Genomic DNA, 23383 nt, shown 5'->3' on the forward strand with positions numbered 1-23383 from the left:
GGCCTAGAACTCACAACAATCCTCCTACCTCAGTCTCCCAAGTGCTGGGATTAAAGGTATGTGCTACACCCCGCATGAGTTTTTATATATTTTTTTTAATTTTTTTGTTTATTTTTATTTATTTGTTTGAGAGCGACAGACAGACAGAGAAAGAGACAGATAGAGAATGGGCGTGCCAGGCCCTCCAGCCACATGCAGATGCATGTGCCACCTTGTACATCTGGCTTACTTGGGTCCTAGGAGCCTCGAACCAGGTCCTTAGGCTTCACAGGCAACTGCTTAACCACTAAGCTATCTCCCCATCCCCCCCCCCCCCGCTACTTGACTTTTAATTTTTTTTAAGCCAAAAATAAAAACAGAATTTTTTCAGAAGGGAATAGTCTGTCATCAGCAAAAGGAAAATTCAGCATTGTGGAGTACTTGGCTTCTCCTTCAACTTTTCCATTTGAAACTTTTTTCACCTGAGAAAGTTTTACCTAAAGTTTTATCTGAAGTATACAAATCGAATATTTACTGATAATAAATCATTTAAAAATGTATCTAGAGCAATACTTTAGCACATATATAATTTTGCCATTTATTAAGTATGAAAGCAAAATTTTGTCCTAATGAAAGGATATACCTTTCCCAGAAAGAATGAAATTTTGATGAATATTAGATATGTCAGGATGTACAGCATCTTCAACGTTTTTAGAATTGATTCATAGTTTGTTTTTTGTGATTGTCAGTGTCTAGAATGCCATTTTGCACAAAACACATACTAAAAAAAAAGTTGCTTAAATTAGTTTAGAGCCACTAAAAAAATTGTCAGAAATCCTTTTCTAACCCCAAGTCAAAATTTGTTGAATGCTTTGTTTTCTTTTATGAAAGCCAAATCAACAACTCAAATTTTGTGGGGTTTTTTTTTCATTTTTTCTTTCAGACTAGCCTCAAAGTTATCATGTAGCCCAGGCTAGCCTTAAATTGCTGATCCTCCTGCCTCCACCCCCAGATGCTAAGATTACAGTTATGCAACACCCAGCTGTAACATAAATTTTCAAACTCAAACATTGTAACATAATGCAATCCAAAGATACACTAATTCGATATTTATGTGCTGAGAAATGAAGCAGAAAAACATGAAGTCTTTGTTTTCTGACATTAAACCATTATACTTCTGTAAGAGCAGAAAACTGTATGCACAGTAATAGCTATGCAATTCATGACATGCAGTAGTCTCAAGCCTGAGATTAGGTGTTTGGGCAGCGTTGGCTGGTGTTCCGTGGCTGACAGCGTGTGCGATGGAAAATGTGCACGTTGTGTGCTCAGCACTAAGGCTATAGTGAAGTCACCCAATACAACACAGGCAAGCACTGCTTCCAGAACCACTAAGACTTGTTATGTGTTTGATTTTGAATTTTCTTTTGGTCGTTGGATGTTTAGAAATCTTTTACAGATGCCTAAGTTATTTTTTTTGTTTGTTTGCTTGTTTTGTTTTATTTTTTGCCACCATCGCATTTATTCACATGACTCCATATGGAGTCATGACCCACCGTTTAAGAAGCTAGGGTGTACAGTACATTTCCTGACATTGGCATTAAAACTAATAGTGATACTTCATATTTATATAATGCTTTTACTTTTTAGGATGTCACCTGCTTTAATCCTTAAAAATTAGCCTCAAGTAAAAGCATACTGGTCTCCATTTTACAAGGGACCAAACAGGCCCAAAAAGGTTAAAGGCATTGCTCAATGTCATCCATCATGTGAACTAGAAAAGTCTTCTGTATTCTCTTTCCATAAAATTGCTTTTTATTGTTGCTGTGTAGATTGGGTGATTCTGTGCTGGCTTCTTTCTGAGTCATGAAAGTGCTTACCACTTCAAAGAGAAGCACAGAGATTACTACCTTTGTGTCTGCACAGAAATATTTTTATCTTTAGCTTTCTTGAGTAATAGTGAACATTTTCCCAGTAAGGTGTACTTAAAATCTTCCTTACTTTATTTATGACTAAGAATTTAGCATTTGCAATGTTGTACCTAGGCACAGAAGTTTCTTAAGAAAATTCTCTTTTTCTGCATGTGTATGCTGTTGTGTGTGTACATCTTTTTATGGGTGTGGGTGTGCCTGCATGTAATATGCATGTGTGTGAAGATCAGAGGTTGACACTGGGTGTCCTTCTCAATTGTCCTCCAACATATTTTTTGAGACAGGGTCTCTCACCAAACCAGAGCTCATGACGTGGCTGGAATAGCTGGCCAGCCAGACCCAGGGATTCTTCTGTTTCATCCTCCCTACCGCTGGAATTACAAGCACATGCTGCCATTCCCAGCTTTTTTACACAGGTGCTGGGGGTCCAACCTCGCATCCTCATGCTTGTATGACAAGTGCTTTACTGACTACGTCATTTCCCAGCCCCTCCTGAGATATATATATATAGTTAAGAAGATGGCTCAGTGGTTAAAGGTTCTTGTTTGCAAAGCTGGATGACTGGGATTTGATTCCCTAACCCACGTAAAGCAAGATTCCCAAAGTGGCACATGCATCTGGAGGTCATGTGCAAAAGCAGGAGGTCTGCATTCAGCCCCTCTCTCTGTAAATAAATTTTTAAAAATAAATAAAATTTCTGCAAGTTTGTCTTTCAGAATGTTAATTTTTTTTTTCTTACTCATTTTAGGGAGATGAAACCTTACTTATTCCCATCCATGCCTACCCTGTCCTGAACACTCTGGACTTCCCCACCTTTATTAATCTATCAAATGTCCTCCTTGGAGAGAGGTGAGTTTCCCCAAGTAAAACCAGCAAGGCATCATAGGATATGGAGCATTAAGAAACATGTAAAAATGTAGACTTGCATGAAGGGGGTGGGGGTTCCTAGTGGATGTTCCTCCTCCCCGCTGAATTAGCCTGGACTTACAGTTGCAAAAGGCAAAACAACATGATAAAAATAAACCAATTCAAAATGTTAAGAAAAAAATGGGGCTGGAGAAATGGCTTAGTAGTTAAGGCGCTTGCCTGCGAGACCTAAGGACCCAGGTTTGATTCCCCAGATGCGCATGGTAGTACATGTGACTGGAGTTAGTTTGCAGTGGTTGGATCCTGGCATTCCCATTCTCTCTCTCTCTCCCTCTCTCTCTCTCTCTCTCTCTCTCTCTCTCTCTCTCTCTCTCTCCTCTGTTCCTCTCGGGTTGAAAATAAATAAATAAAATTAAAGTACTTAAAGAAAGAAATGGCATTAGGTCACTTAACCAAAGGGGTCTTCAGATATGGCTTGAGCCAGGGGTTAAGTCACTGGGTAGCAATTTGACTTTGCCCATGTCCTGGTTCTACTGCCAAGCTTCTTTCAACAGGATCTTCTCATGGGGGTAAAGCACTACCCTGGAAAGAGGGATGATGGGAGAATGCTGAGGAGTCTGGGAAGATTCAGGCCAAAACCTGAGATTGTATCTTATTGGATCAGCCAATGAGCCCCAGAGATTCCCTGTCTCTGTTTCTCTAGGCTAGGATTACAGACATGCATCCTCATGCCCAGAATTCTTATGTAGGGTCCTGGAGCTCAAACACAAGTTCTCCTGCTTACAAGGCAAGCACTTTACCTACTGAGCCATCCCCATAGCCCAGCCTGTCACATTTTGAGTTCTTCCTCAATTCTTAGAAATAAGCCTCAGGGGTCATCACTTTTTACAAGCATGCTCCACCATACCCAGCATTATATGTGGGTTCTGGGGATCTAAATTCAGGTCCTCATGCTTGTGTGGCAAACACTTTGCTAACTGAGTCATCTCCCTAGCCCCTAGCTCATGAAGTATTTTATTTCCTTTATTTTTCCTCTCCAAAATCACTTTTGGTTTGGGTTGTAAATGAGGTTTTTGAGTTGGGAAAAAATGGTTCATTAAACCGGTGAAAAAAAATATGCCTGATAATGCAGACATCTGTCTTAGATTCTTAAAACAAAAATCTACCACCTCCTTGAAGGCTTCCCCCAGGGTATTTTGTACATAATGCCCTTCATTTATAATCAGAATGAAGAGTTTAGCTAAAGTTTATCTAACTGAATTACTGTTTATAATGGCATAATATATTTTTAAAAATCTTTCCAAAGATAAACACACTACTTTTCCCTCCAAACATTCTAGCCACATTTAAATACTCAAATCCTATGCTGCAGCCCATCCAAACTATGTGCTAATGAATAGGGTGTATTTGAACACTCATTCACCTAAAAGGTTCCATTTTAATTCTAGGCTACCTTGGTGTCAAAAATATCATCTGGGTGGGTTCTTTGTTCAACATTAAATTTTATTCATTCTTTTCTTTTGATTTTTTGAGATGGGGTCTCACCATAAGCCCAGGCTGTCCTAGAATTCTTCACTCTATTCTCAGAGTGGCCTCGAACCCATGATGATCCTCCTACCTCTGCCTCCCAATTAATGGTGTGCACCACCACACTCCACTCATTCATTCACTTCTTACATGCTTGACATTCATCATATTGGGTGCTCAGTGTTTGGCATTAACTCGGTTCATTTTCTGTCACTATAACAGAATACCTGACATTGGGTGAGTTAGAAAGAACAGGAATTCATGGGCTGGAGAGATGGCTTAGTGGTTAAGGTGCTTGCCTGCAAAGCTTAAGGACCCATGTTTGACTCTCCAGATCCCATGTAAGCCAGATTCACAAGGTGATGCAAGCACACAAGTTCACACATGTGCACAAGATGGCACATGTGTCTGGAGTTTGATTGCTGTGGGTGGAGGCCCTGTTCTCTCTCTCTCTCTCTCTCTCTCTCTCTCTCTCTCTCTCTCTCTCTCTCATAAAAAAATACAAAAAAAAAAAAAGGATACAACTTCACTATAGCTCATCGTTTTGGAGGCTGGGAAGTCCAAGAACATAAGGCCAGTATCGTTCAGCTTCTGATCAAGGCCCCATGGCAGATAGACAAGGAGATGTAAGGAGGCAAAACACAAGTTGAATGAGCTAGGGCACGTGTGCTTGAGTGTGTGTGTCTGTGTCAAACACAGAATGCAGTCTTAGGTGCCATCCTCAGGTATGTCACTTATTTCTGCTCAAGACAGCGGCCCACAATTTGCTAATTGGGCTACACTGGCTGACCAGTGAGCCCCAGGGATCCTCCTGTTCCCAGCTCTTCAGCAGTGGGATTATAGGCCCATGCCATAGCCAGCATTTTATGTGGATATTGGGATCAGACTCGGGTCCTCATGCTTGTGAGATGGGCCCTTTAGGGACTAAGCTATCTCTTCAGCCCCAATTTTCTGTAATAGCAGTATTAAACAGACTAAGACACAGAAGCTTATTTTAAAAAAAATTACTGGGGCTGGAGAGATGGTTTAGCAGTTAAGGCACTTGCCTGCAAAGCCTAAGGACCCATGTTCAATCCCCAGATCCCGCATAAGCCAGACACACAAGTTGAGACATGCTCACGGTTGCGCATGCACATAAGGGGGCTCACACATCTGGAGTTTGAGTGCAGTGGCTGGAGGCCCTGGTGCACCAGTTCTTTCTCTCTCTTTCTCTCATACATGCTTCTAATCTCTCTCTCTCTCCCTTTCTCTCGTAAAGGCATGTGCCACCATGCCCAGTGTTGCAGTCTGGTTCACATTGCTGGTAGAAATCACCCAACCAAAAGCAGCTTCTGGGAGAAAGAGATTTATTTTGGCTTACAGGCTTGAGGGGAAGCTCAATGATGGCAGGGGAAAACGATGGCATGAGCAGAGGGTGGACATCACCTCCTGGCCAACATAAGGTGGACAATAGCAACAGGAGAGTGTGCCAAACACTGGCATAGGGAAACTGGCTATAACACCCATAATCCCACCCCCAACAATACACTCCCTCCAGGAGGCATTAATTCCCAAATATCCATCAGCTGGGAACCTAGCATCCAGAACACCCAAGTTTATGGGGGACACCTGAATCAAACCACCACATTCCACCCCTGGCCCCCATAAACTGATATCCATACGTGATGTAAAATACAATGCATTCAGTCTGACTTTAAAAGTCCCATAGTTTTTTATCAATCCCAATGGTGTTCAAACATCCCCATAGTCCAAGATCTGTTAACTGAGCCATAATACCAAAAACTAACCTCAAAAACCCCATAATGGCACAGAATAAATGTTCACAATGCAAAAGATAGCATTGGGAATAGCAAAGAAACATTCAACCAATACAAGATTTAAAACAACTAGGGCAAACATCAAACTGTAACTCCAAGTCCAACAACTCTAGCCAGTGACAAATCTCTAAATCCAATAATTCTAACCAGCAACAAGTCTCTAGAATTCCAATTCCACCCCTCCAGCTAGGCAACTCACAGTCCTGGAAAACTCCATCAGGGCTGGCAGCTCCTCTTGGCAGCTCTCCTTGGCAGCCATCTCGTGGTCCTGGCATCTCCACTGGGTCTCCACTGCAATCCACGTTTCATTCTCATGGCTCCATGGGGTCTCCATGCAGGCAACCAGCAAACCTGCTTCACATTGCCCATGGCCATTTCCAAAACACAAGACCATGTTGCAAACTGAATGGCCCTCTTTCCAGCATTTCTTATACTCCACGATACCAGGTAGGGTGCCAACTTGTTAATCCAGGGGGAAATAAAGCAGACTTTGAAGAACAGGACACTCCTTGAGCACTCAGGTCCCTTCAAAAGAGTCTACATTTTTCCTGTTGCCCCAGCGCAGGTCAGCTAGCCCAGTCTCAAAGGTTGTAATCTCTCAGTTGCAGCTGAGCAGGCAACAGTTCACCCAAAGATTTTTCTTTCTGTGCCATATCCCTCTGCTCACACCAGTTCATGTCTACGCAAAGCAACCCTGCACAACTTTTCAGGACAAAAGGATAACAGCAAGTTTTTCACTCAAACTGCTAGCCCAGTCCAAGGAAAGCTCTTTTTCATCCTCATAAACCAAACCTCACAGTCGATAGTTTTTACTGCATTCAGATCTTTCAACTCTGACCAGAATAGTCCATCAAGCTGTACTTACAGCATTGCAAGGCATCTTTTAGGCCAAGGTTTCAAATGCTTCCACATTCCTCTTTAAAATCAGCTCCAAAAGGGCAAAGCCACAGTCAGGTGTCTAGCAGCAATCCCACTCCTCAGTACCACTTTACTGTTGCAGTCAGGTTCACATTTCTGGTAGAAATCACCCAACCAAGAGCAGCTTCTGGGAGAAAGAGATTTATTTTGGCTTACAGGCTCAAGGGGAAGTTCCACGTTGGCAGGGGAAAACGATGGCATAAGCAGAGGGTAGACATCACACCCTGGCCAACATAGGTGGACAATAGCAACAGGAGAGTGTGCCAAATAGTGGCAAGGGGAAACTGGCTATAATACCCATAAGCCTGCCCCCAACAATATACTCCCCCCAAGAGGTATTACTTCCCAAATATCCATCAGCTGGAAACTTAGCATTCAGAACACCTCAGTTTATGGGGGGCACACCCAGCAAAAAATAACATAAAATAAATATATGGCATTGTAGTTCACATATCATAAGGCTTATTGATTTAAAATGCAAAAGACAGCAGGTTTGCGTGTGTGCCACTTCCATTGCAGTCAATTTTAGAACATCTTCATCACTGGCAAAAGGAATTTCATACCCACCTCCTTTCCTCCTCCCCTCAAACTTCCCTTCCAGGCAAGGTCTAATTTATTTTCTGTGTCTATTACTTTGCAACTGTGGACATTTCATTTAATAGAATAATATAATATGTGACCTTTTATGAGTGGTGTCTTCCATTACACATATCTTTAAGGGTCATCCAGCCAGTTGGTCCTTTTTTGTGCTGAATTTTCTGGACATACCAGAAAATGGGTACTTGAATTCATTCTTCCTTAGAATTATTATGAATACATATCACTGCCACGAACAATCTTGACAATGTTTTTATGTAGGGGCATGTTTTCATTTTCCTTGGGTGCATACCTAATGGAACTACTAGACTATGATAACTGCATGTTTAACATGTATAGAACTAGCAGACTCTTTCTTAGAGTGGCTGCATTGTCAATATATGAGGTTTCCATTGGCATATGTATATAGTGTGCATGCATATGTGTAAGCATGTTCATATGTGTGTGAGTGCATGTGTGTTTGCAGGTGCACATATACATGTGTGTGAGCAGGTGTGGACCAGAAATCAATGCCAGGTGTCTTGCTTGATCACTCTCCACCTTATTTTGAGGCAGAGTCTCTCGCTGAGCATGGAACTCACTGATTCAGCTAGACAAGCTTACCAGCCAGCCCTGGGGATGCTCCTATCTCTGCTTCCCAGGGCTTGGACAACAGGCATGCACCCCCACCACAGCCACTTGATGTGGGTTCTGGGTAGCAGAACTCGGGTCCTCACACTCGCTTCAAGTACTTTATTCACCAAGCCATCTCTCCAGCCAAGGTATGTTCTTAAATCTCTCAGTACAGCTACCATTTCTAGCACCAAAGAGAAGATACCCTCTACATTGTGAAGTTGCACAACGCTTATGAAAGAACATCAAATGGTCAAAGGCAGATTCAAAAGAATCTATTTTCCCTGTGCACATATTGACAATCTGGACACAATTGTCAGAAGTTGAAGATCTATGTTAAATTCTCTAATTTTGCTTCCTGGCTTTGGGGTTGCTTCTGGGATCTGGGCGGAGCAGTCTGAGGACTGAGCAAGGCATCGGTTCCTCTCCCACCAGGTCACACAGCTGACCTGCTCTTATTCATCATGCTCATTTTCAGCAGCTGGATATGGCAGTTGTAAATTTTTCTTCCTGAGATAAAATGCCATGGGGACACTTGCCAACTACCTATAAACAGCTTTGGTGGCTTACGATCTGTTAAAATGTGCTGACAGCCATTGTAAATAAGGAACGTTGCATTCCAATGTCTGGCCGACATCTCTTAAGTCAAACACAGCATTGCATCGCAGGCTGCAGAAGACTTGCAGTTCTCCATCGCGGCACACTGCCAGCTACATAAACCTAACCGTCCTGCCTTTTAAAGCCCAGTAATTGCTCAAGATCCAAGGGAGTACTGAAGATAAAATGCAACCTCATTGGTTTTTAATCTTTTGTGTGTATGATGTATGGATGTATGTGTGATCACGTGTATGAATACAGGAGTATGTGTCATGGTACACATGTGAACGTGTACACAGAAAACAACCTCGGGTGTCATCCTCATCTTTCTCCTTGTTTGAGGCGGGGTCTCTTGAACACTGGTACATTTGTCAGACTAGATGGCTGGTTAACTTCGGGAGGTTCTCCTGACCACTCCTCCATTCTTGCCGTAGATGCACCGGGTTCACAGACCCTCTCTACTGCATCTGGCTTGCAATCCCATCATTCTTATGCACACAAGTGAATCATATGCTTACATCAGGAACAGAAATGTTATATTATTCCATTCTCATGGCTCTCAAGATACGTGTTAATTTGTCTTTCTCTCGGGTCCCTATAACAGAGTCTTTGTGGTACAAAATGACTGACAAAACTCTGGAGCCAGCCTGTTGACCAGGTATTCTTCCAGCGTCTTCTTTACACCAAGCGGCCTCTGATGACCAGTGGTCAGCATGCTCCCCTGGGAAAGGGTGGAAAGTCTAGGATAGGGTTCATTCTGGACCTGGGCTCATGGTCAAGGGAGCCCTTGATACCCACGACAACTACACCAGGTCCACATCCCAGAGGCTCTGTAGACCACAGGCCATGTTAACCACACTAACAGAGAAAAGTCATGAGGACTCCATTCCAAAGCCAGAAGGTTGAGCTTCTAGAATATTTAAGTCCAAGTCTAGGAATTTACCAAAAGGAAAATGTGAATGTTAATGTTGATTGTCAACTTAACAGGCTCTAGAGCCATCTAGGAGACAAACCTCCCATCATTTCTGTAAAGAAGTTTCTTTTTTTGGTGTTTGTGTATGTATGATTTGTGTGCATGTGTGCAAATGCATGTGTGTGTGTGTGTGTTCATGTGTGTGAGTGGGGGCGCACATTTGCAGATCAGAGGACAACTTTTGGTGTCAATCCTCCCTTCCACCTCATTTGGCACAGGGTCTGTCACTCACCACTCTGTTGCAAGGCTGGCTGACCTTCAAGCTTTCGGCAGATTCTCATATTTCTGCCTACCCTTGGCTGTAGGGATGCTGGAATGATAAAGAGAAACATGGCAGTGTCAGGCTTCATGTGGGCTCTTGGGATCTGAACTCAGGTACTCATGCTTGCATGGCAAGCACTTTTTCACTGAGCCATGTTTCCTATCTCTGTAAGGAAGTTTCTTGACTAGGCTAATTGAAGAGGAAAGACCCTAACAGTGGCAGGCTCAATCCCATGGGCTGGAGTCTTACAATGGATGAAAAGGAGAGAGAGAACTGAGGGCTGCCGTTCATCTCTCTGCTTCCTGACTATAGATGCAGTGTGAGCAGCTGCTTCTCTCACCCCCCACTTGCAAATAAATAAAAAAAATATGTTTTAAAAAATATTTAAGGCTGGAGAGATGGCTTAGTGGTTAAGACTCATGCCTGTGAAGCCTAAGGAACCGGGTTAGATTCTCCAGGTACCACATAAGCCAGATGCTCATAGTGGCACAGACATCTGGAGTTCATTTGCAGTGGCTAGAAGCCCTGGTGCACCCATATTCTCTCTCACTTTCTCTCTCTGTGTAATAAATAAATAAAAATAAAATATTATTTAAATATTCTAAAGCCAGGAAATGTGCCTGTAACCCCAGTGATGGGGAGATGGAAGCAGGCAGATTTGGGGGACTTGCTACTTAGCCGGTCTAGCCTAACTGGTGAGCTTTGGGCAAATGAGAGACCCTGCCATGATAGACTGTACTGTCAAACTGTGAGCCAAAATCAGCTCTTCCTTCCTTAAGTTCATTGTGTCAGGTGTTTTGTCATAGCAATGAGAAAAAAAAAACTTATACAATCAGAGAGCCTCATGGCTCATTTTAAAAAGTATGGAACTAACCCAGGTCAGGATCTAATGTTCTGGGCCTGGATTTTAAAGCATCCAGGCTGTTTGAGGATGTGCTTTCTTAAGGCAGCACTGACAGAAGCCTGATGGCAATGACAATGGCAATGACCAACGATAGCCAAGCCCGGCCCTGCCCTGTGCCAACTCTGAGCTCTTCTGTGAGGGGCCAAGAATCAACGGCATCTGTGCTGGAACAAAGGCGTCAGTGAATGACTGCAGCGTTCATCCTGAAAGAGTCCTGACAGCCAGCGATCAAGGGAACCACACTCCTTCTTCACAGAAGGACTCTGCTTATGCATCCCAAAGTCAAAGTTGGGCTAAAGGAGCAGCAGCAGATGAAGAAAATGTCCTGACAAGAGTGACTTGGGCTTGTGGACACACAACTTTACTGCTTTACTTCATCCACTGCCTGGGTCTGTGAGACAGGAGTGAGCTTACATGTCAAAATCAACGTTTGGTTAACACAGTCACTGTCACTCCACAGCAGCCTGTACTGTCCTTATGTGAACAATTCTCCCCTGCTTTGTACTTAGAATTTCTTATTTACTTTCCTTTTGCTGATCAGGTATCAATCTAGTTTCTCCATCTTGACTGTATTCTGTTACAGATTTTAGCAGGAAAGAGCATGAGGTAAGGAGACGGCTCAGGTGGTAAAGTGCTTGCTGTGCAGGCATGAGGACCTGAGCTCCACACCCCAGACCCAAGTGAAAACACCCAGTGCAGTGGTGCACATTTGTCATCCCAGCACTAGGGAGGCAAAGACTGGAGGATCACTAGGGCTGGCTGGCCAGCCAGTCTAGCCTGCTTGGAAAGTTCCAGAGCAGGGAGACACACCTTGGTCTCAAAAAAATTGGCAGGGGGGCTGAAGAAATTGCTCAGTGGTTAGGCGCTTCCCTGCAAAGCCTAAGGACCCAGGTTCAATTCCCCAGGACCCACATAAGGCAGATGCACAAGGGTGCATGCATCTGGAATTTGTTTGCAATGGTTGGAGGCTTTGAAGTGCCCATTTTCTCTGTCTCTCTCTCTCCCCCACCCCTGTCTCTCTTTCTCTCAAGTAAGTAAATTAATTAATTAGTTAGTTAGTTAACTGATAAATAAAATGTTTTTTAAAGTAGGTGAACGACATTCCTGAGTGTGGCACCCAAGGCCGTTGTCTGGCTTTCACACATATGAGCACATGTACCCACATGCACATGCTTACCTGCACACACATAAACATGCACATGTACACAATCACTGCCTCTTAACATCAGCCTGCATTTCTGATGTAGGAACAATTCTCCACTAGTTTGTATTTAGAATCTCTTTGATTTAATGTCCTTATACTGACCAGGTATCAATCTAATTATCCATCATGACCCAGCCTCCTCTTCTGAATTTTATCAGGAAAAGAAAATCCTCCCACCAAGATTATATTTTTACATAGAACACCTGAATGGTTTCTTATATTGGAGAAACCCCTACACTGAATGGCTTCTGGATGCATCCTTGCCTTGCTAAGATCCAGCTGTCAAGTCCCTCCCCTAATACTGCACCAGCCACCACATTTGTCCAGTACTGTTGCAATATCCCAGATCTGGAGTTCTGGGCACATGACATGTGGTACACACTCACAGATTCACATGCACACACGTGCAGGCATACAAACATGTATATACTTTCAACATACTTTTTAGAATGTGATGGTTGAATGTTTGTCAAAATGCTCAGTATGGTGTCAGAGCAACCAGTACACACAACTGTGGCTAATTTTTTTTTTTTTTTTGAGGGGAGAGAGAGAGAGGGAGGGAGGGAGGGAGGGAGGGAGGGAGAGAGAGAGAGGCAGGCAGAGAGAGAATGGGCATGCCAGGACCTCAGCAGCTGGGAATGAACTCCAGATGTGTGCGCCCCTTGTGGTGCATGTTGGACATTGCACCCTTGCATCTGGCTACATGGAACCTGAAGATTTGAACATGCGTTGTTAGGCTTCATAGGCAAGCACCTTACTTGCTAAGCCATCTCTCCAGCCCTGATTTTTTTTTTTTTTTGAAATAGGGTTCATGTATCCCAGGCTGTCTTCATATTGATATGTAGTCAAGGATGACCTTGAACTCCTGATCTTCCTTTCTTCACATCCCAAGTGCTGAGATTTGCAAGTGAGGGTATTATGCCCTGCTTGTTCACATAGTGCTGGGGATCGGACTCGGGGCTTGGTGAGTACTTAGCAGGCACTCTACCAAATTAACTACAGCCATAGCCCATGACTGTAATTTCTGGAATAGCTGCTTTCTGTTAAAAATATGCTCCTGCAATTTTAAAACCAAAAAATTCTAATTTAGGTTTCTATGCTTAAAAAATATATTTCTTATTCCACCAGAGAATGAGCTTTTTTTTCCCTGACAACTGTGGGTAGACAGACCACAAGGACCAGCAGACTGACAGCAGGGTGTCGTACTGCTGGTGCAGTGAGGCAACATGTTATTACAGTCCATTTGTCTGGGAGGAAGTATGTCTTGAATACAGCCAGCATGTGGTCGCCTGCTATACCCCAGTCTTAAAAGAAACAGCAATTGCTGGTAGCTTTTAGTGTGGCCTCTTCTCTTTCCACAATAAATGCTATATTTTTCTTCACAAAAAGCCAGGAGACTGCAGGAGGCCTTTCATCTTCCTTCCCGCCCAGCTGAGCTGTCTCTCACTTCCCTCTGGGAGCCCTGGCTTCGGTTCCCATGTTCCTGACACCAGCTCCTGCTCTCGTCTGGGCTCCAGCCGTAGGCCCTGCTCATCCTCCAGGGAGCTGCCCCAAATTGCACTCCTTATTCCCGTTATTCCACATTACCTGCTACCCATGGGAACTGTAAAGAGCTGTTCCCATCAAATGTGTCATTTCTACTGTTTTTATATATGTATTATTTATTTATGAGAGAAAGAGAGAATGAGTGTGCCAGGACCTCCAGCCACTGCAAACAAACTCCAAAAAATATGTGCCGCCTTGTACGTCTGGCTTACTTGGGGACTAAGGAATCAAACCTGGATCCTGAGGTTTCACAGGCAAACTCCTTAACTGCTAAACCATATCTCCCGCCCTCTGCTAATACTTTTGTGTGAAGTAAATATAATAGTTGATTTTTTAAAGTATTTTAATCTATAGGATACCAATTATATGAAGAACTTAGAGTCATCAGTTTTTTGGGATAGAAAGTACATGGGAGGGGCTTTGGGGGATGGCTCAGTTGTTAAAATGCTTGCCTTGCAAGCATGAGGACGTCAGTTCCATCCCCGGATCCCATGTAAAAATGCCAGGTATGGTGGTGTGCATTTATAATATCAGCTCTGGGGAGGCGGAGACAGGAGGATTCCTGGGGCTCACTGGCCAGCAAGTCTAGCCTTATTAGTGAGTTCCAGACCAATGAGAGATTGTCTCAAAAAAAAAAAAAAAAAGACTGATGAGGATTTGAGAGATTGCTCAGTAGTTAGTTATGCTTCCCACACAAGCATGATGGCCTGAGGAGGCCTGAGACAGCCTGAGTTTGAATCTCCAGAACCCATGTAAGCAGCAAGGCTTGTCCATGCACACCTATATGCCCAGTTCTGTGGGGCGCTGAGGCAGGGGAATCACTGGGGTTCTCAGACAGCAAGCTTTGGAACCATTAAGAGTCTTGTTGCAAGAGAAAAGCAGATGGGTGAGTGATGGGAGAGGACACCACATGTTCCCTCTGGCTGCCACACACAAGCTCACAGAGCAGTGCATCAGCACGTACAAGTGCAGGCACCACACACAGTACACACACACCACAACACTACACACAGCACAACACTACACATACACACCACACCATACCACAACACACAGAGATCACAATACTACACACCACACCACAGTATACACACACCATAATACTACACACAGCACAGCACAACACTACACACACACCACATACACACATACACAACACCACAATACCACACACACACAAAAAATGGAGGATTGTTCCTGTGGAATGACAGCTGAGGTTGTCCTCTGACCTACACACACACACATACACACACACACAAACATATACACATGCATGCACACACATAAATAAAAAATAATAATAGGAATTGAACCAAACTGGCCAGAAGAAAAAAATTTAAACATGTAGCATAGTAAATTCCTTTAAATATTCCAAAAGAAAAAAGAGTAGATACAAGTAGATTCAGACATAAACATATAGTCAGTCTGGCTTTAAAATGTCAATGTTGGAAGGAATTTTGGTTGATTAAAATGCCTGTTTCCACACCTACTCCTTTTACATTAAAAGAGCATTCTTTGACATTTGAAGAATAAAGTCCCTTCTGCTCTCTATATCTGTTCAAATTATGGCCTGTTTTTTGGGGGGGAGGAGGAGGTCTGATTTCTCAGCAGTTAATAGTGTGTCTTCCTTCCGTTGGCTGTTTGCATTCTGAACATAGAATTTCCATCCAAAGCTTAAGTGAAAATAACTGGCTGATCCCCAGCTTTCGTCTCTCCCTGTGTGCATGCCAGAGCTTGAGGGAGGGGGTAACATTTAGGAAAATGTTGGGGGATTTGTCTTAGCTCAAGCTGCTGTAGAAAGCTTCCAAAGACTGTGCAGCTTAAACAACAGACATATTAGGCTACCTCCATCAGCAAAGTGCCTGCCTTGCAAGCATGAGGACCAGAGTTCAATTCTAGAACCCACACTTCCAAAAAAACCCAGAAAATAAAAACAGCTCATTTTGGTAGCATAAACTTGTAATGTAAGCACTGGGAGTCCAAAACAGGAGGATCTTGGGGCTCTCTGGCCAGCTAGGGTAGCCTACTTGGCAAGTTCCAAGCCAAAGACCCTGAAAGACCCTGGTTCAAAAAAAGGTAACGGCACCTGAAAAATGCCACTCAATGCCTCCATGCCCATATAGATATACATGACACAAATAAAAAACATATTGCAGATGCCCAAGGACTCATGTGAGGGCCCTTTGGTTTCCCAACATGGCACTAGTAGGTGGTAAAGTAGTGGTCCCTGGTCCCTTCTTCCTCTTGAAAGAACACTAATCCCATTGGGAAGCCCACCCTCGTGACCTCCTGCTGACCTACAAATGCCCTCTTCCAATCATAGGAATTGAGACTTTAACATGTGGTGACATTATTGGAACATACAATCCATAGAAGGGTTTTCTGGGTCTTCTTTTTAAAATTTTTATTCATTTATTTGAGAGTGAAAGAGAGAGAATGAACATACTAGGGCCTCTAGCCACTGCAAATGAACTCCAGATGCATGCATCACGTTGTGAATCTGGCTTATGTGGGTCCTGGAGAACTGAACCTGGGTTCTTTAGCTTTGCAGGCAAGTGCCTTAACCACTAAGCCACCTCTCCAGCCCTTGCTGGGTCTCCTCGATACTGGCCAGTGCTGTGTCTAGAAGCAGGATAGAAATTCTGGGAACATTTTGATTTTATTAGCATCTTTGTACTTAGTGATATGGTTTTGTGAGTGTGTGGGGTGGTGTGTGCACATGTACATACATACATGTGTATGTGTGGGCATCATTTCATGTGCACAAGTACATGTGGAGGCCAAATGCCTTCCTCACGTGTTCTTTATGTTTGTTTGTTTGTTTGTTTTGAGTCAGGATCTCTTACTCAACCTGGTGCTCACCAATTCAAGTAGACTAGCTAGCTAGCAAGCTCCAAGAATCCTCCTGTCCCCACAGGGGATGGAGGGATGACTCAGTTGGTTAAGTTATTGTTTTACAAGCACAAGGACCTGAGTTTGATCCCCAGAATCCAGGAGAAAAAGCCAAGTGTAGTGATGTGTGCTTGTAATCCCAGCACTGGGGAGGTAGAGACAGGTGGGATATTGGTGCACACCTATAATCCCAGCACTCAGAAGGTAGAGCGTCGAGAAAATCAGAAGTTCATAGTCACCTATAGCTACATAAGGAATTGGAGGACAGCTCAGGCTATGTGTGATCCTGTCTCACAAAAAACAAAACCAACAGCTGGAGAGATGCCTTAGTGGTTAAGGCACTTGCCTGCGAAGCCTAAGGACCCATGATCAACTCTCCAGATCACATGTAGGCCAGATTCACCAAGGTGAGGCAAGTGCAAGGTCACACAATGTCTGGAGTTTGATTGCAGCAGCTGAGGCCCTGGCATGCCAATTCTCTCTCTCTCTCTCTCTCTCTCTCTCTCTATCTATCTATCTATCTCTCTTTCTCTCTAAAATAAAACTTACCAAAAGCAAGCAGGCCAAGTATGATGGCACACACCTTTAATCCCAGCACTCAGGAGGCAGATGTAGGAAGATCACTGTGAGTTCAAGGCCAACCTGAGACTACATAGTGCATTCCAGGTCAGCTTGAGCTGAAGCAAGACTCTACCTTATAAAACAAACAAACAAACAAAAAAAAAAAAAACCCAAGCAGAATAATATTTACCATCAAGAAAATGTACAATAGGGGTTGGACATGTGCCTCAGTTGGTAGAGTACTTGCCTAGCATACATGAAGCCCTGGGTTTGATCCCCAGCACTGCATGAACCCGACATGGTGGTACACACTTGTCATTCAGGAGGAAGGATGAGGATGGTTAGGAGCTCAAGGCCATCTCTAGCTGGAGTGAGTTTGAGGCCAGTTTGTGATATATGAGACCTTGTCTCAAAAATAAATAAATAAATTAAAATTAAAAAAATAAAAATCATTAATGTGACAAATGTTCAGGAAGTGCCCGGCTGATATTAGCTGTTGGCATTATTGTTTGTTATACAACTTGAACCTCTCTCTATTCCTCTCTACCAAGAGTTAGTTATGAAGAAAAATAATGTATTCCATTTTCCCTTTTTGTCCATTTGCAGCAAAAGTTATGTGATTCCCTTGCAGTGCAGCTGCCCCGTGGACTTTGAATTCCATATCACTTTGCTTCAAGCTCACCAAGCCTTTACAATTGAGCCCACATCAGGTGAGGACAGCCATGACTTCAATTCTCATTGTCCTAAAGTTCTCAGGTCAAGGGCACAACTTGGTTGTATTCATTACTTTCCTTGGTGCTGAGCAAGTATAAGACAAAGGCAACTTAAGGGAGGAAGGATTTATTCTGGCTCCCAGGATGGGGGTGCAGTCCATCATGGTGGTGGACATGTGGTGGCAGGAGCATGAGGCAGCTGGTCACAGTGTTTCTGAGTCAGGAATCGGAGAGAGATGAAGACTGGTGCTCAGCCTGGCTTCTGCTTTTCATGCAGCCCAGGACCCCACCACCTCAGATGGGGCGGCCTTCAGTTAGGTAGGTCTTCCTCCTTCAGATAAACCTTTCTGGAAACGCCTTTATGGACACACCAGAGTTGTTTCCATGGTGACTCTAAATGAAGTCAAGTTGACAATATAGATTAACCATTATACTTGGAATGTCTCAGGCTCTAAAAAAATGGGATTGATAATATTTGAATATATTATCATGTTTTCAAATGTGTAATAGCAAATTTTACACATCTGACACCCTGTAAATTAGATTTGAACACTTAAGGATTAAGAACATTTTTTGATGCTTTAGTTTTTAAATTTACTTTTAATTAACACACCACGTAATGGGTTTCATTGGGACATTATCCTGTACACTTTGTCTCTGTTGATCCTTCTCCCTCACTCCTTTCTCCCATCCCTCTGTGCCCTCTCTTCTCCTTTCACCCTTGGATAATTTTAACATGCAGATAATTTATAATGCTATCCAGTTAAGGGGAGGAGGACATGGTGCAGTGGGTAAGAGCACTTGCTGGACAAGCACGAGGATGTGAGTTTGGACCCGCAGCATGTGCATGAAAAGCTGGCATGACTTCATGTGTCTGTAACCCCAGTGCTGAGTGGGGGCAGAGACAGGAGGGTCACTGAGGCTCCCTGCTCAGTCAGTCTAACTGAAACATGGGGAGCTCTAGGGACTTCTGACTTCTTCCTCTGACCTCTGCACATATGTACACGGGCACACACATCTGCACACACAGATACATATATCACACATACGACACACATGAAATAAATAATAATCAGGTAAATTGCTTTCAAGATCAAAATTTGAAATCAAGTGTTAATCAAGTCTAATTGTCATTTGGGCTCATGGTCCATCATTGATTTTATATTTACCCTGCCATTCAATTTCAAATAAATTAACAATATTATTTCTTCCCAAGAATTCAGAATCTTAGTGAAGGGTCTGACAGATTTTTCTCATATGTGGTATGACCAAGCTGTGTTTAGATTCCCCAAAGGATATAGATCCCTATGCTTATGGAAGTGGTAACCCTTACATTTGAAGTTTGTAAATTTCTCACAGCTCCCTGTTTCTGTCCCTTGATATTTAGGTTTGGAATTTAAATATTTATGCACAGTGGTCTTCTATGAATGTTCCCCCATTTTTTCATTTGTTTTAAGCCTGAATTATTAATTTTCTTACAATTCTGACATTATTATAAGCGTGCATTGTGTCCAAATACAAGCTTTGAATTAATTCTAAATTGTGAAATGTATAGAGATTATTTTGCACAGAACCAGGAGCAATTCTAAGACGTTTGACATATAAGGTAGTTATATATTATATTGCAAAAAATATATACTTGATTGTCCTTCCGGAAATAAAAGTCTTACTATTTTGAGCTGTTTGGGCCTTTAAAAGAAGAGAATATAACTAGTTACTAAAATCAGACTAAAAAGACATTATTTAAGCTATCTAAGTGTGTATATGTAATAAACCTTTTGTTAGGATAATGATAGCAATGCTTACATTGAGGTTAATTTATGTCAGGCACAAGGGAAAGAGAGAGATTATTTCCCCCCCCTCTCTGTTGTGTGTGTATGTGTGTGTGTGTTCATTTATGCATGTGGAGGCCAGAGGACAATCTCGGGTATCATTCCTCAGGAACACTCCCAAGTGCTGGGATTAAAAGCATGTGCTAGCATGCCTGGCTTCTTTTGCTTTTTATATGTGTATGCGTATATGTCCATGTGTGTGCACATGTGTATGGAAGCCAGAGAGCCACCTGAGGAGTCAGTCCTAAGGAATGTTGTCCACCATCTTTTTTTTTTGGTTTTTTTGAGGTAGGGTCTCAGTCTGGCTCAGGCTGAGCTGGAATTCACGATGTAGTCTCAGGGTGGCCTCGAACTCTCAGCGATCCTCCTACCTGTGCCTCCTGAGTGCGGGGATTAAAGGCGTGCACCACCACGCCCGGCTTTGTCCACCATCTTTTTGAGACAGGACCTCTCATTGGCCTCGAGCTCACCAAGTAGGCTACATGAGTCCCGGGAATCCATTTGTCTCCACATCCTTTGTGCTGGAATTTAAAGTATACACCACCATGCATGGCTTTTCTATATGGGTTCTGAGGATTACACTGAGGTCCTCTCACAAGCTCTTTACTGGGTAAGCTAACTCTCCAGCCCCTGGTGAACGTTGTAAACTGCCTCTTTGCTCCTGAGGGGAAAGTGGGCTGACCTGGCACAAGGTGGAAGTAGACATCCCCTCTTAGGAAGGGAAGCCAAGGTTGGCTTGGAGCACTGATGGTTTTGGACAGGGTGAGAGGTAAATAAGGGTGGGTCTTGCTAGAACCTCAAAGAAGGCTGGTGAGCTTCTTTATGGCTTCCTGTCCAGTCCTTCTGCCAGAACAGGCACTGGTTGTGTGGTGCCAGACACATTGCCTGGTACAGCGGATACAGTATGTATATTCTGTGAGCATTGTTACTAGCCATGGGTCCTGTGCTCAACCAAAACATGACTTGATCAGCAGGCTTAGTTTCCCAGCACCCTCCACGTGAAATCCTCTTCCTTGGCCTCCTGTGCCCACAGACAGAGTCCAAGCTGCCTGGGTCTCACTCCTCATGTCTGTATTTCAGATATCTGATGCATAGGGATGAAAAGAGAGTTAGTAGATTCCAAAGACTTCATTTCACCACTTGTTTCTAATTCCAGTCAAAAAAGTTTACCAGAGGGTGAAGTGAATTGAAGATGAGAGTAAGTGCTGGGGATTATTGGCAGTCTAAGTGACTACACATTGAGGGGCTTAATCGGCCAAGACTGGATAGAAGTTTTGTCCTTGTATCTTGCTTTTCTCATTGCTGTGAGGAGAAGACATGTATGGGAGGAAGAGTTTATTTGGCTTACGGTTTGAGGGGATAGAGTCCATCAAGGTGAGGAAGGCATGGGAACAGGAGCAGGAAGCTGGCTGGTCATATCACATGCACAGTCTGGAAGCAAAGAGAGTGAACAGGAAGTGAAGCCAGCCTATAAAACCTCAAGACTCACTCCATAGTGGCTGTACCTCCTAAGGGTTCCACAGAACAGCACCACCATCCAGAGACCAAGTGTTCAAACATACAAGTTTAAAGGGGACATTTCACATTCAAACCACAACACCAAAAAAGTTGGAAGTGAGCATGCACCTAAAAACTGTAAGATTTACATGACCCTCCTCACACTAAGTCTCTGGGCCTAAGTTTGAAAACAGACTGTTGCAGTCAGCTCCAGGCCTTGGCTTCCACCTAGGTGTGGTCACCTGGCTTTGGCATGTTTGAGAAAGAAAATGAATCACTTCTCGGCCTTTTGGCTAAGATCAAGTGAGAAGGAAAAGGAGCTGTCCGGGCTTTGGGAAACTCGCCCCATGCATGGCTGAGCATCAGGAAACAGCTGCTTCTTCCTTTTTAAGAGCTCAAATGGGACAAGTATAACTTCTTCCAAGAACTATTTTCTCTTTCTAACATTTCAATAATAATTTTATGTGTGTAATTTCTCCATGAGTTGTGTGTGTGTGTGTGTGTGTGTGTGTGCACTAATATACGTGTGGGCACACCTGTAGAAACCAGAGCATAATCTCGGAAGTTGCTCCTGGATCTGTCACCTATTTCTTTATCTCGCAGGGTTTCTATTGGCTTGGAGTTGTCAGATTAGGTTAGACTGACTGGCCAGCAGTCTCCAGGGGTCTGTCTGTCTCCACGTCAGCAGAGGTGGCCTGTGACCTACCATTGTGAAGCAGAAGGAGGCCCAGCCTTCTCAAAGCTTTCCCTCCAGTGAATTACAGGCAATGTTATAACATATTAATGCCTTGTCCCTGGAAGACTTTTAAACAATGTAGCTGTTAATTTAATCTTAGGGAGATTAAATCGTTTACCTTACATCCCATACTAAGTAGAACCCTCAATTTTCAAAGGTTAAAAACTGACGTCACTAACACTTCAAGCATGTGGGTTGGATGGATCTAAGACAACTCATGGGGAATAGTCTGTACTTTGGAGATATTTGGAGGAAAAATTGTTTTAAAATTATGACAATACTGATGATCTCACTTATGTGGGGAATCTAAAGTATTTTATCTCATAGGGGTGGGGATGTAGCTTAGTTGGCAGAGCGCTTGCCTGGCATGCATGACACCCTGGGTTCAAACCCCCTTTACCACGTGAACTTAAGAGGTGGAAGCAGGAGGACCGAAGTTCAAGAGCATCCTTGGTTACATAGTGAGTTCAAGGCCAATCAGGGATATGTGAGACCTTGAATCAAAAAGATATTGTTCTGGTGAACAGTAGGGTGACAAATGAACAATAATGCACACTTTATCATAACTCAGAGAAGGTTTTGTATGTTAGGGTTCTTAACCCCCTCTTTACCTTATCTTGCTCCTATTCCACTGAACCCCTTCTTTTTTCCAGCAAGCCCCACTTCTGCGTTGATGTCTTATTTTATAACCCACTGAGTTTAAATAGAGTTGTTTGTGTGAGCACGGGTGGGGGAGGCGTTTACTGGAGTATGGACACCTTACCAGAGGCTGTAGCACTGAGGAGAACGCTTCCCCCTCCCACAGCAACCTGCCAATAGCTCCTCAGAGAGGGGCGGGACCTCATGAGCTCCTCACAGAGTGTGGACATCCCAGTCTTGTCAGGTCATGAGCACGTGGCCACCACTGCTGTGAGCTCATGTCACGTGTGGAGGATAGCAATCCTCAGAACTCTTCCCACCCCGCTGGCTCTTACATTCTTCCCACCCCACCTTTCCACAAGGCTCCCTGAGCCTCAGGGGGGAATGCTATATAGGGCCCCACTTAGGACCAAGCACTCGAAAGTCACTTATTCTCAGCAGTTTGGTGAGTTTTGAGTCTTCCCAGTAAACACCACCCCCTGACCAAAGCAGAGAGCAGCACTGATCTATGGGCATAAGCATACAGATTTAGAAGCATGAACATTTTACTACAAAGACATGATAAGTGTTTGAGGTGATGGGTACGTTGACAGACCTGCTTTATCTTTATATAATTGTATATGTATTGGAAAAAAAATCACATTTGTGGCCTGGAGAGATGGCTTAGCCATTAAAGCACCTGCCTGTAATGCCTAAGGACCCACGTGTGACTCTCCAGATCCCAATAAGCCAAATGCACAAAGGCAAGGCAAGCACAAGGACGCACATACCCACTAAGTGGTG

General features: G+C 43.5%; 1 protein-coding gene across 2 annotated transcripts in view; it reads left to right on the forward strand.

Moving 5' to 3' along the window:
* Cfap221 (cilia and flagella associated protein 221) overlaps window positions 1-23383 on the forward strand; it is a 99382-nt gene that overhangs the window by 21955 nt on the left and 54044 nt on the right. For both annotated transcript variants that reach the window (XM_045150630.1, XM_045150631.1), the window contains exons 6-7: window positions 2656-2756; window positions 17790-17893. In XM_045150630.1, coding sequence (XP_045006565.1) covers window positions 2656-2756; window positions 17790-17893 — 205 coding nt within the window. The remainder of the gene's footprint in view (window positions 1-2655; window positions 2757-17789; window positions 17894-23383) is intronic.

Source organism: Jaculus jaculus, chromosome 5, assembly GCF_020740685.1.
Source record: "Jaculus jaculus isolate mJacJac1 chromosome 5, mJacJac1.mat.Y.cur, whole genome shotgun sequence".
Lineage (NCBI taxonomy): Eukaryota > Metazoa > Chordata > Mammalia > Rodentia > Dipodidae > Jaculus > Jaculus jaculus.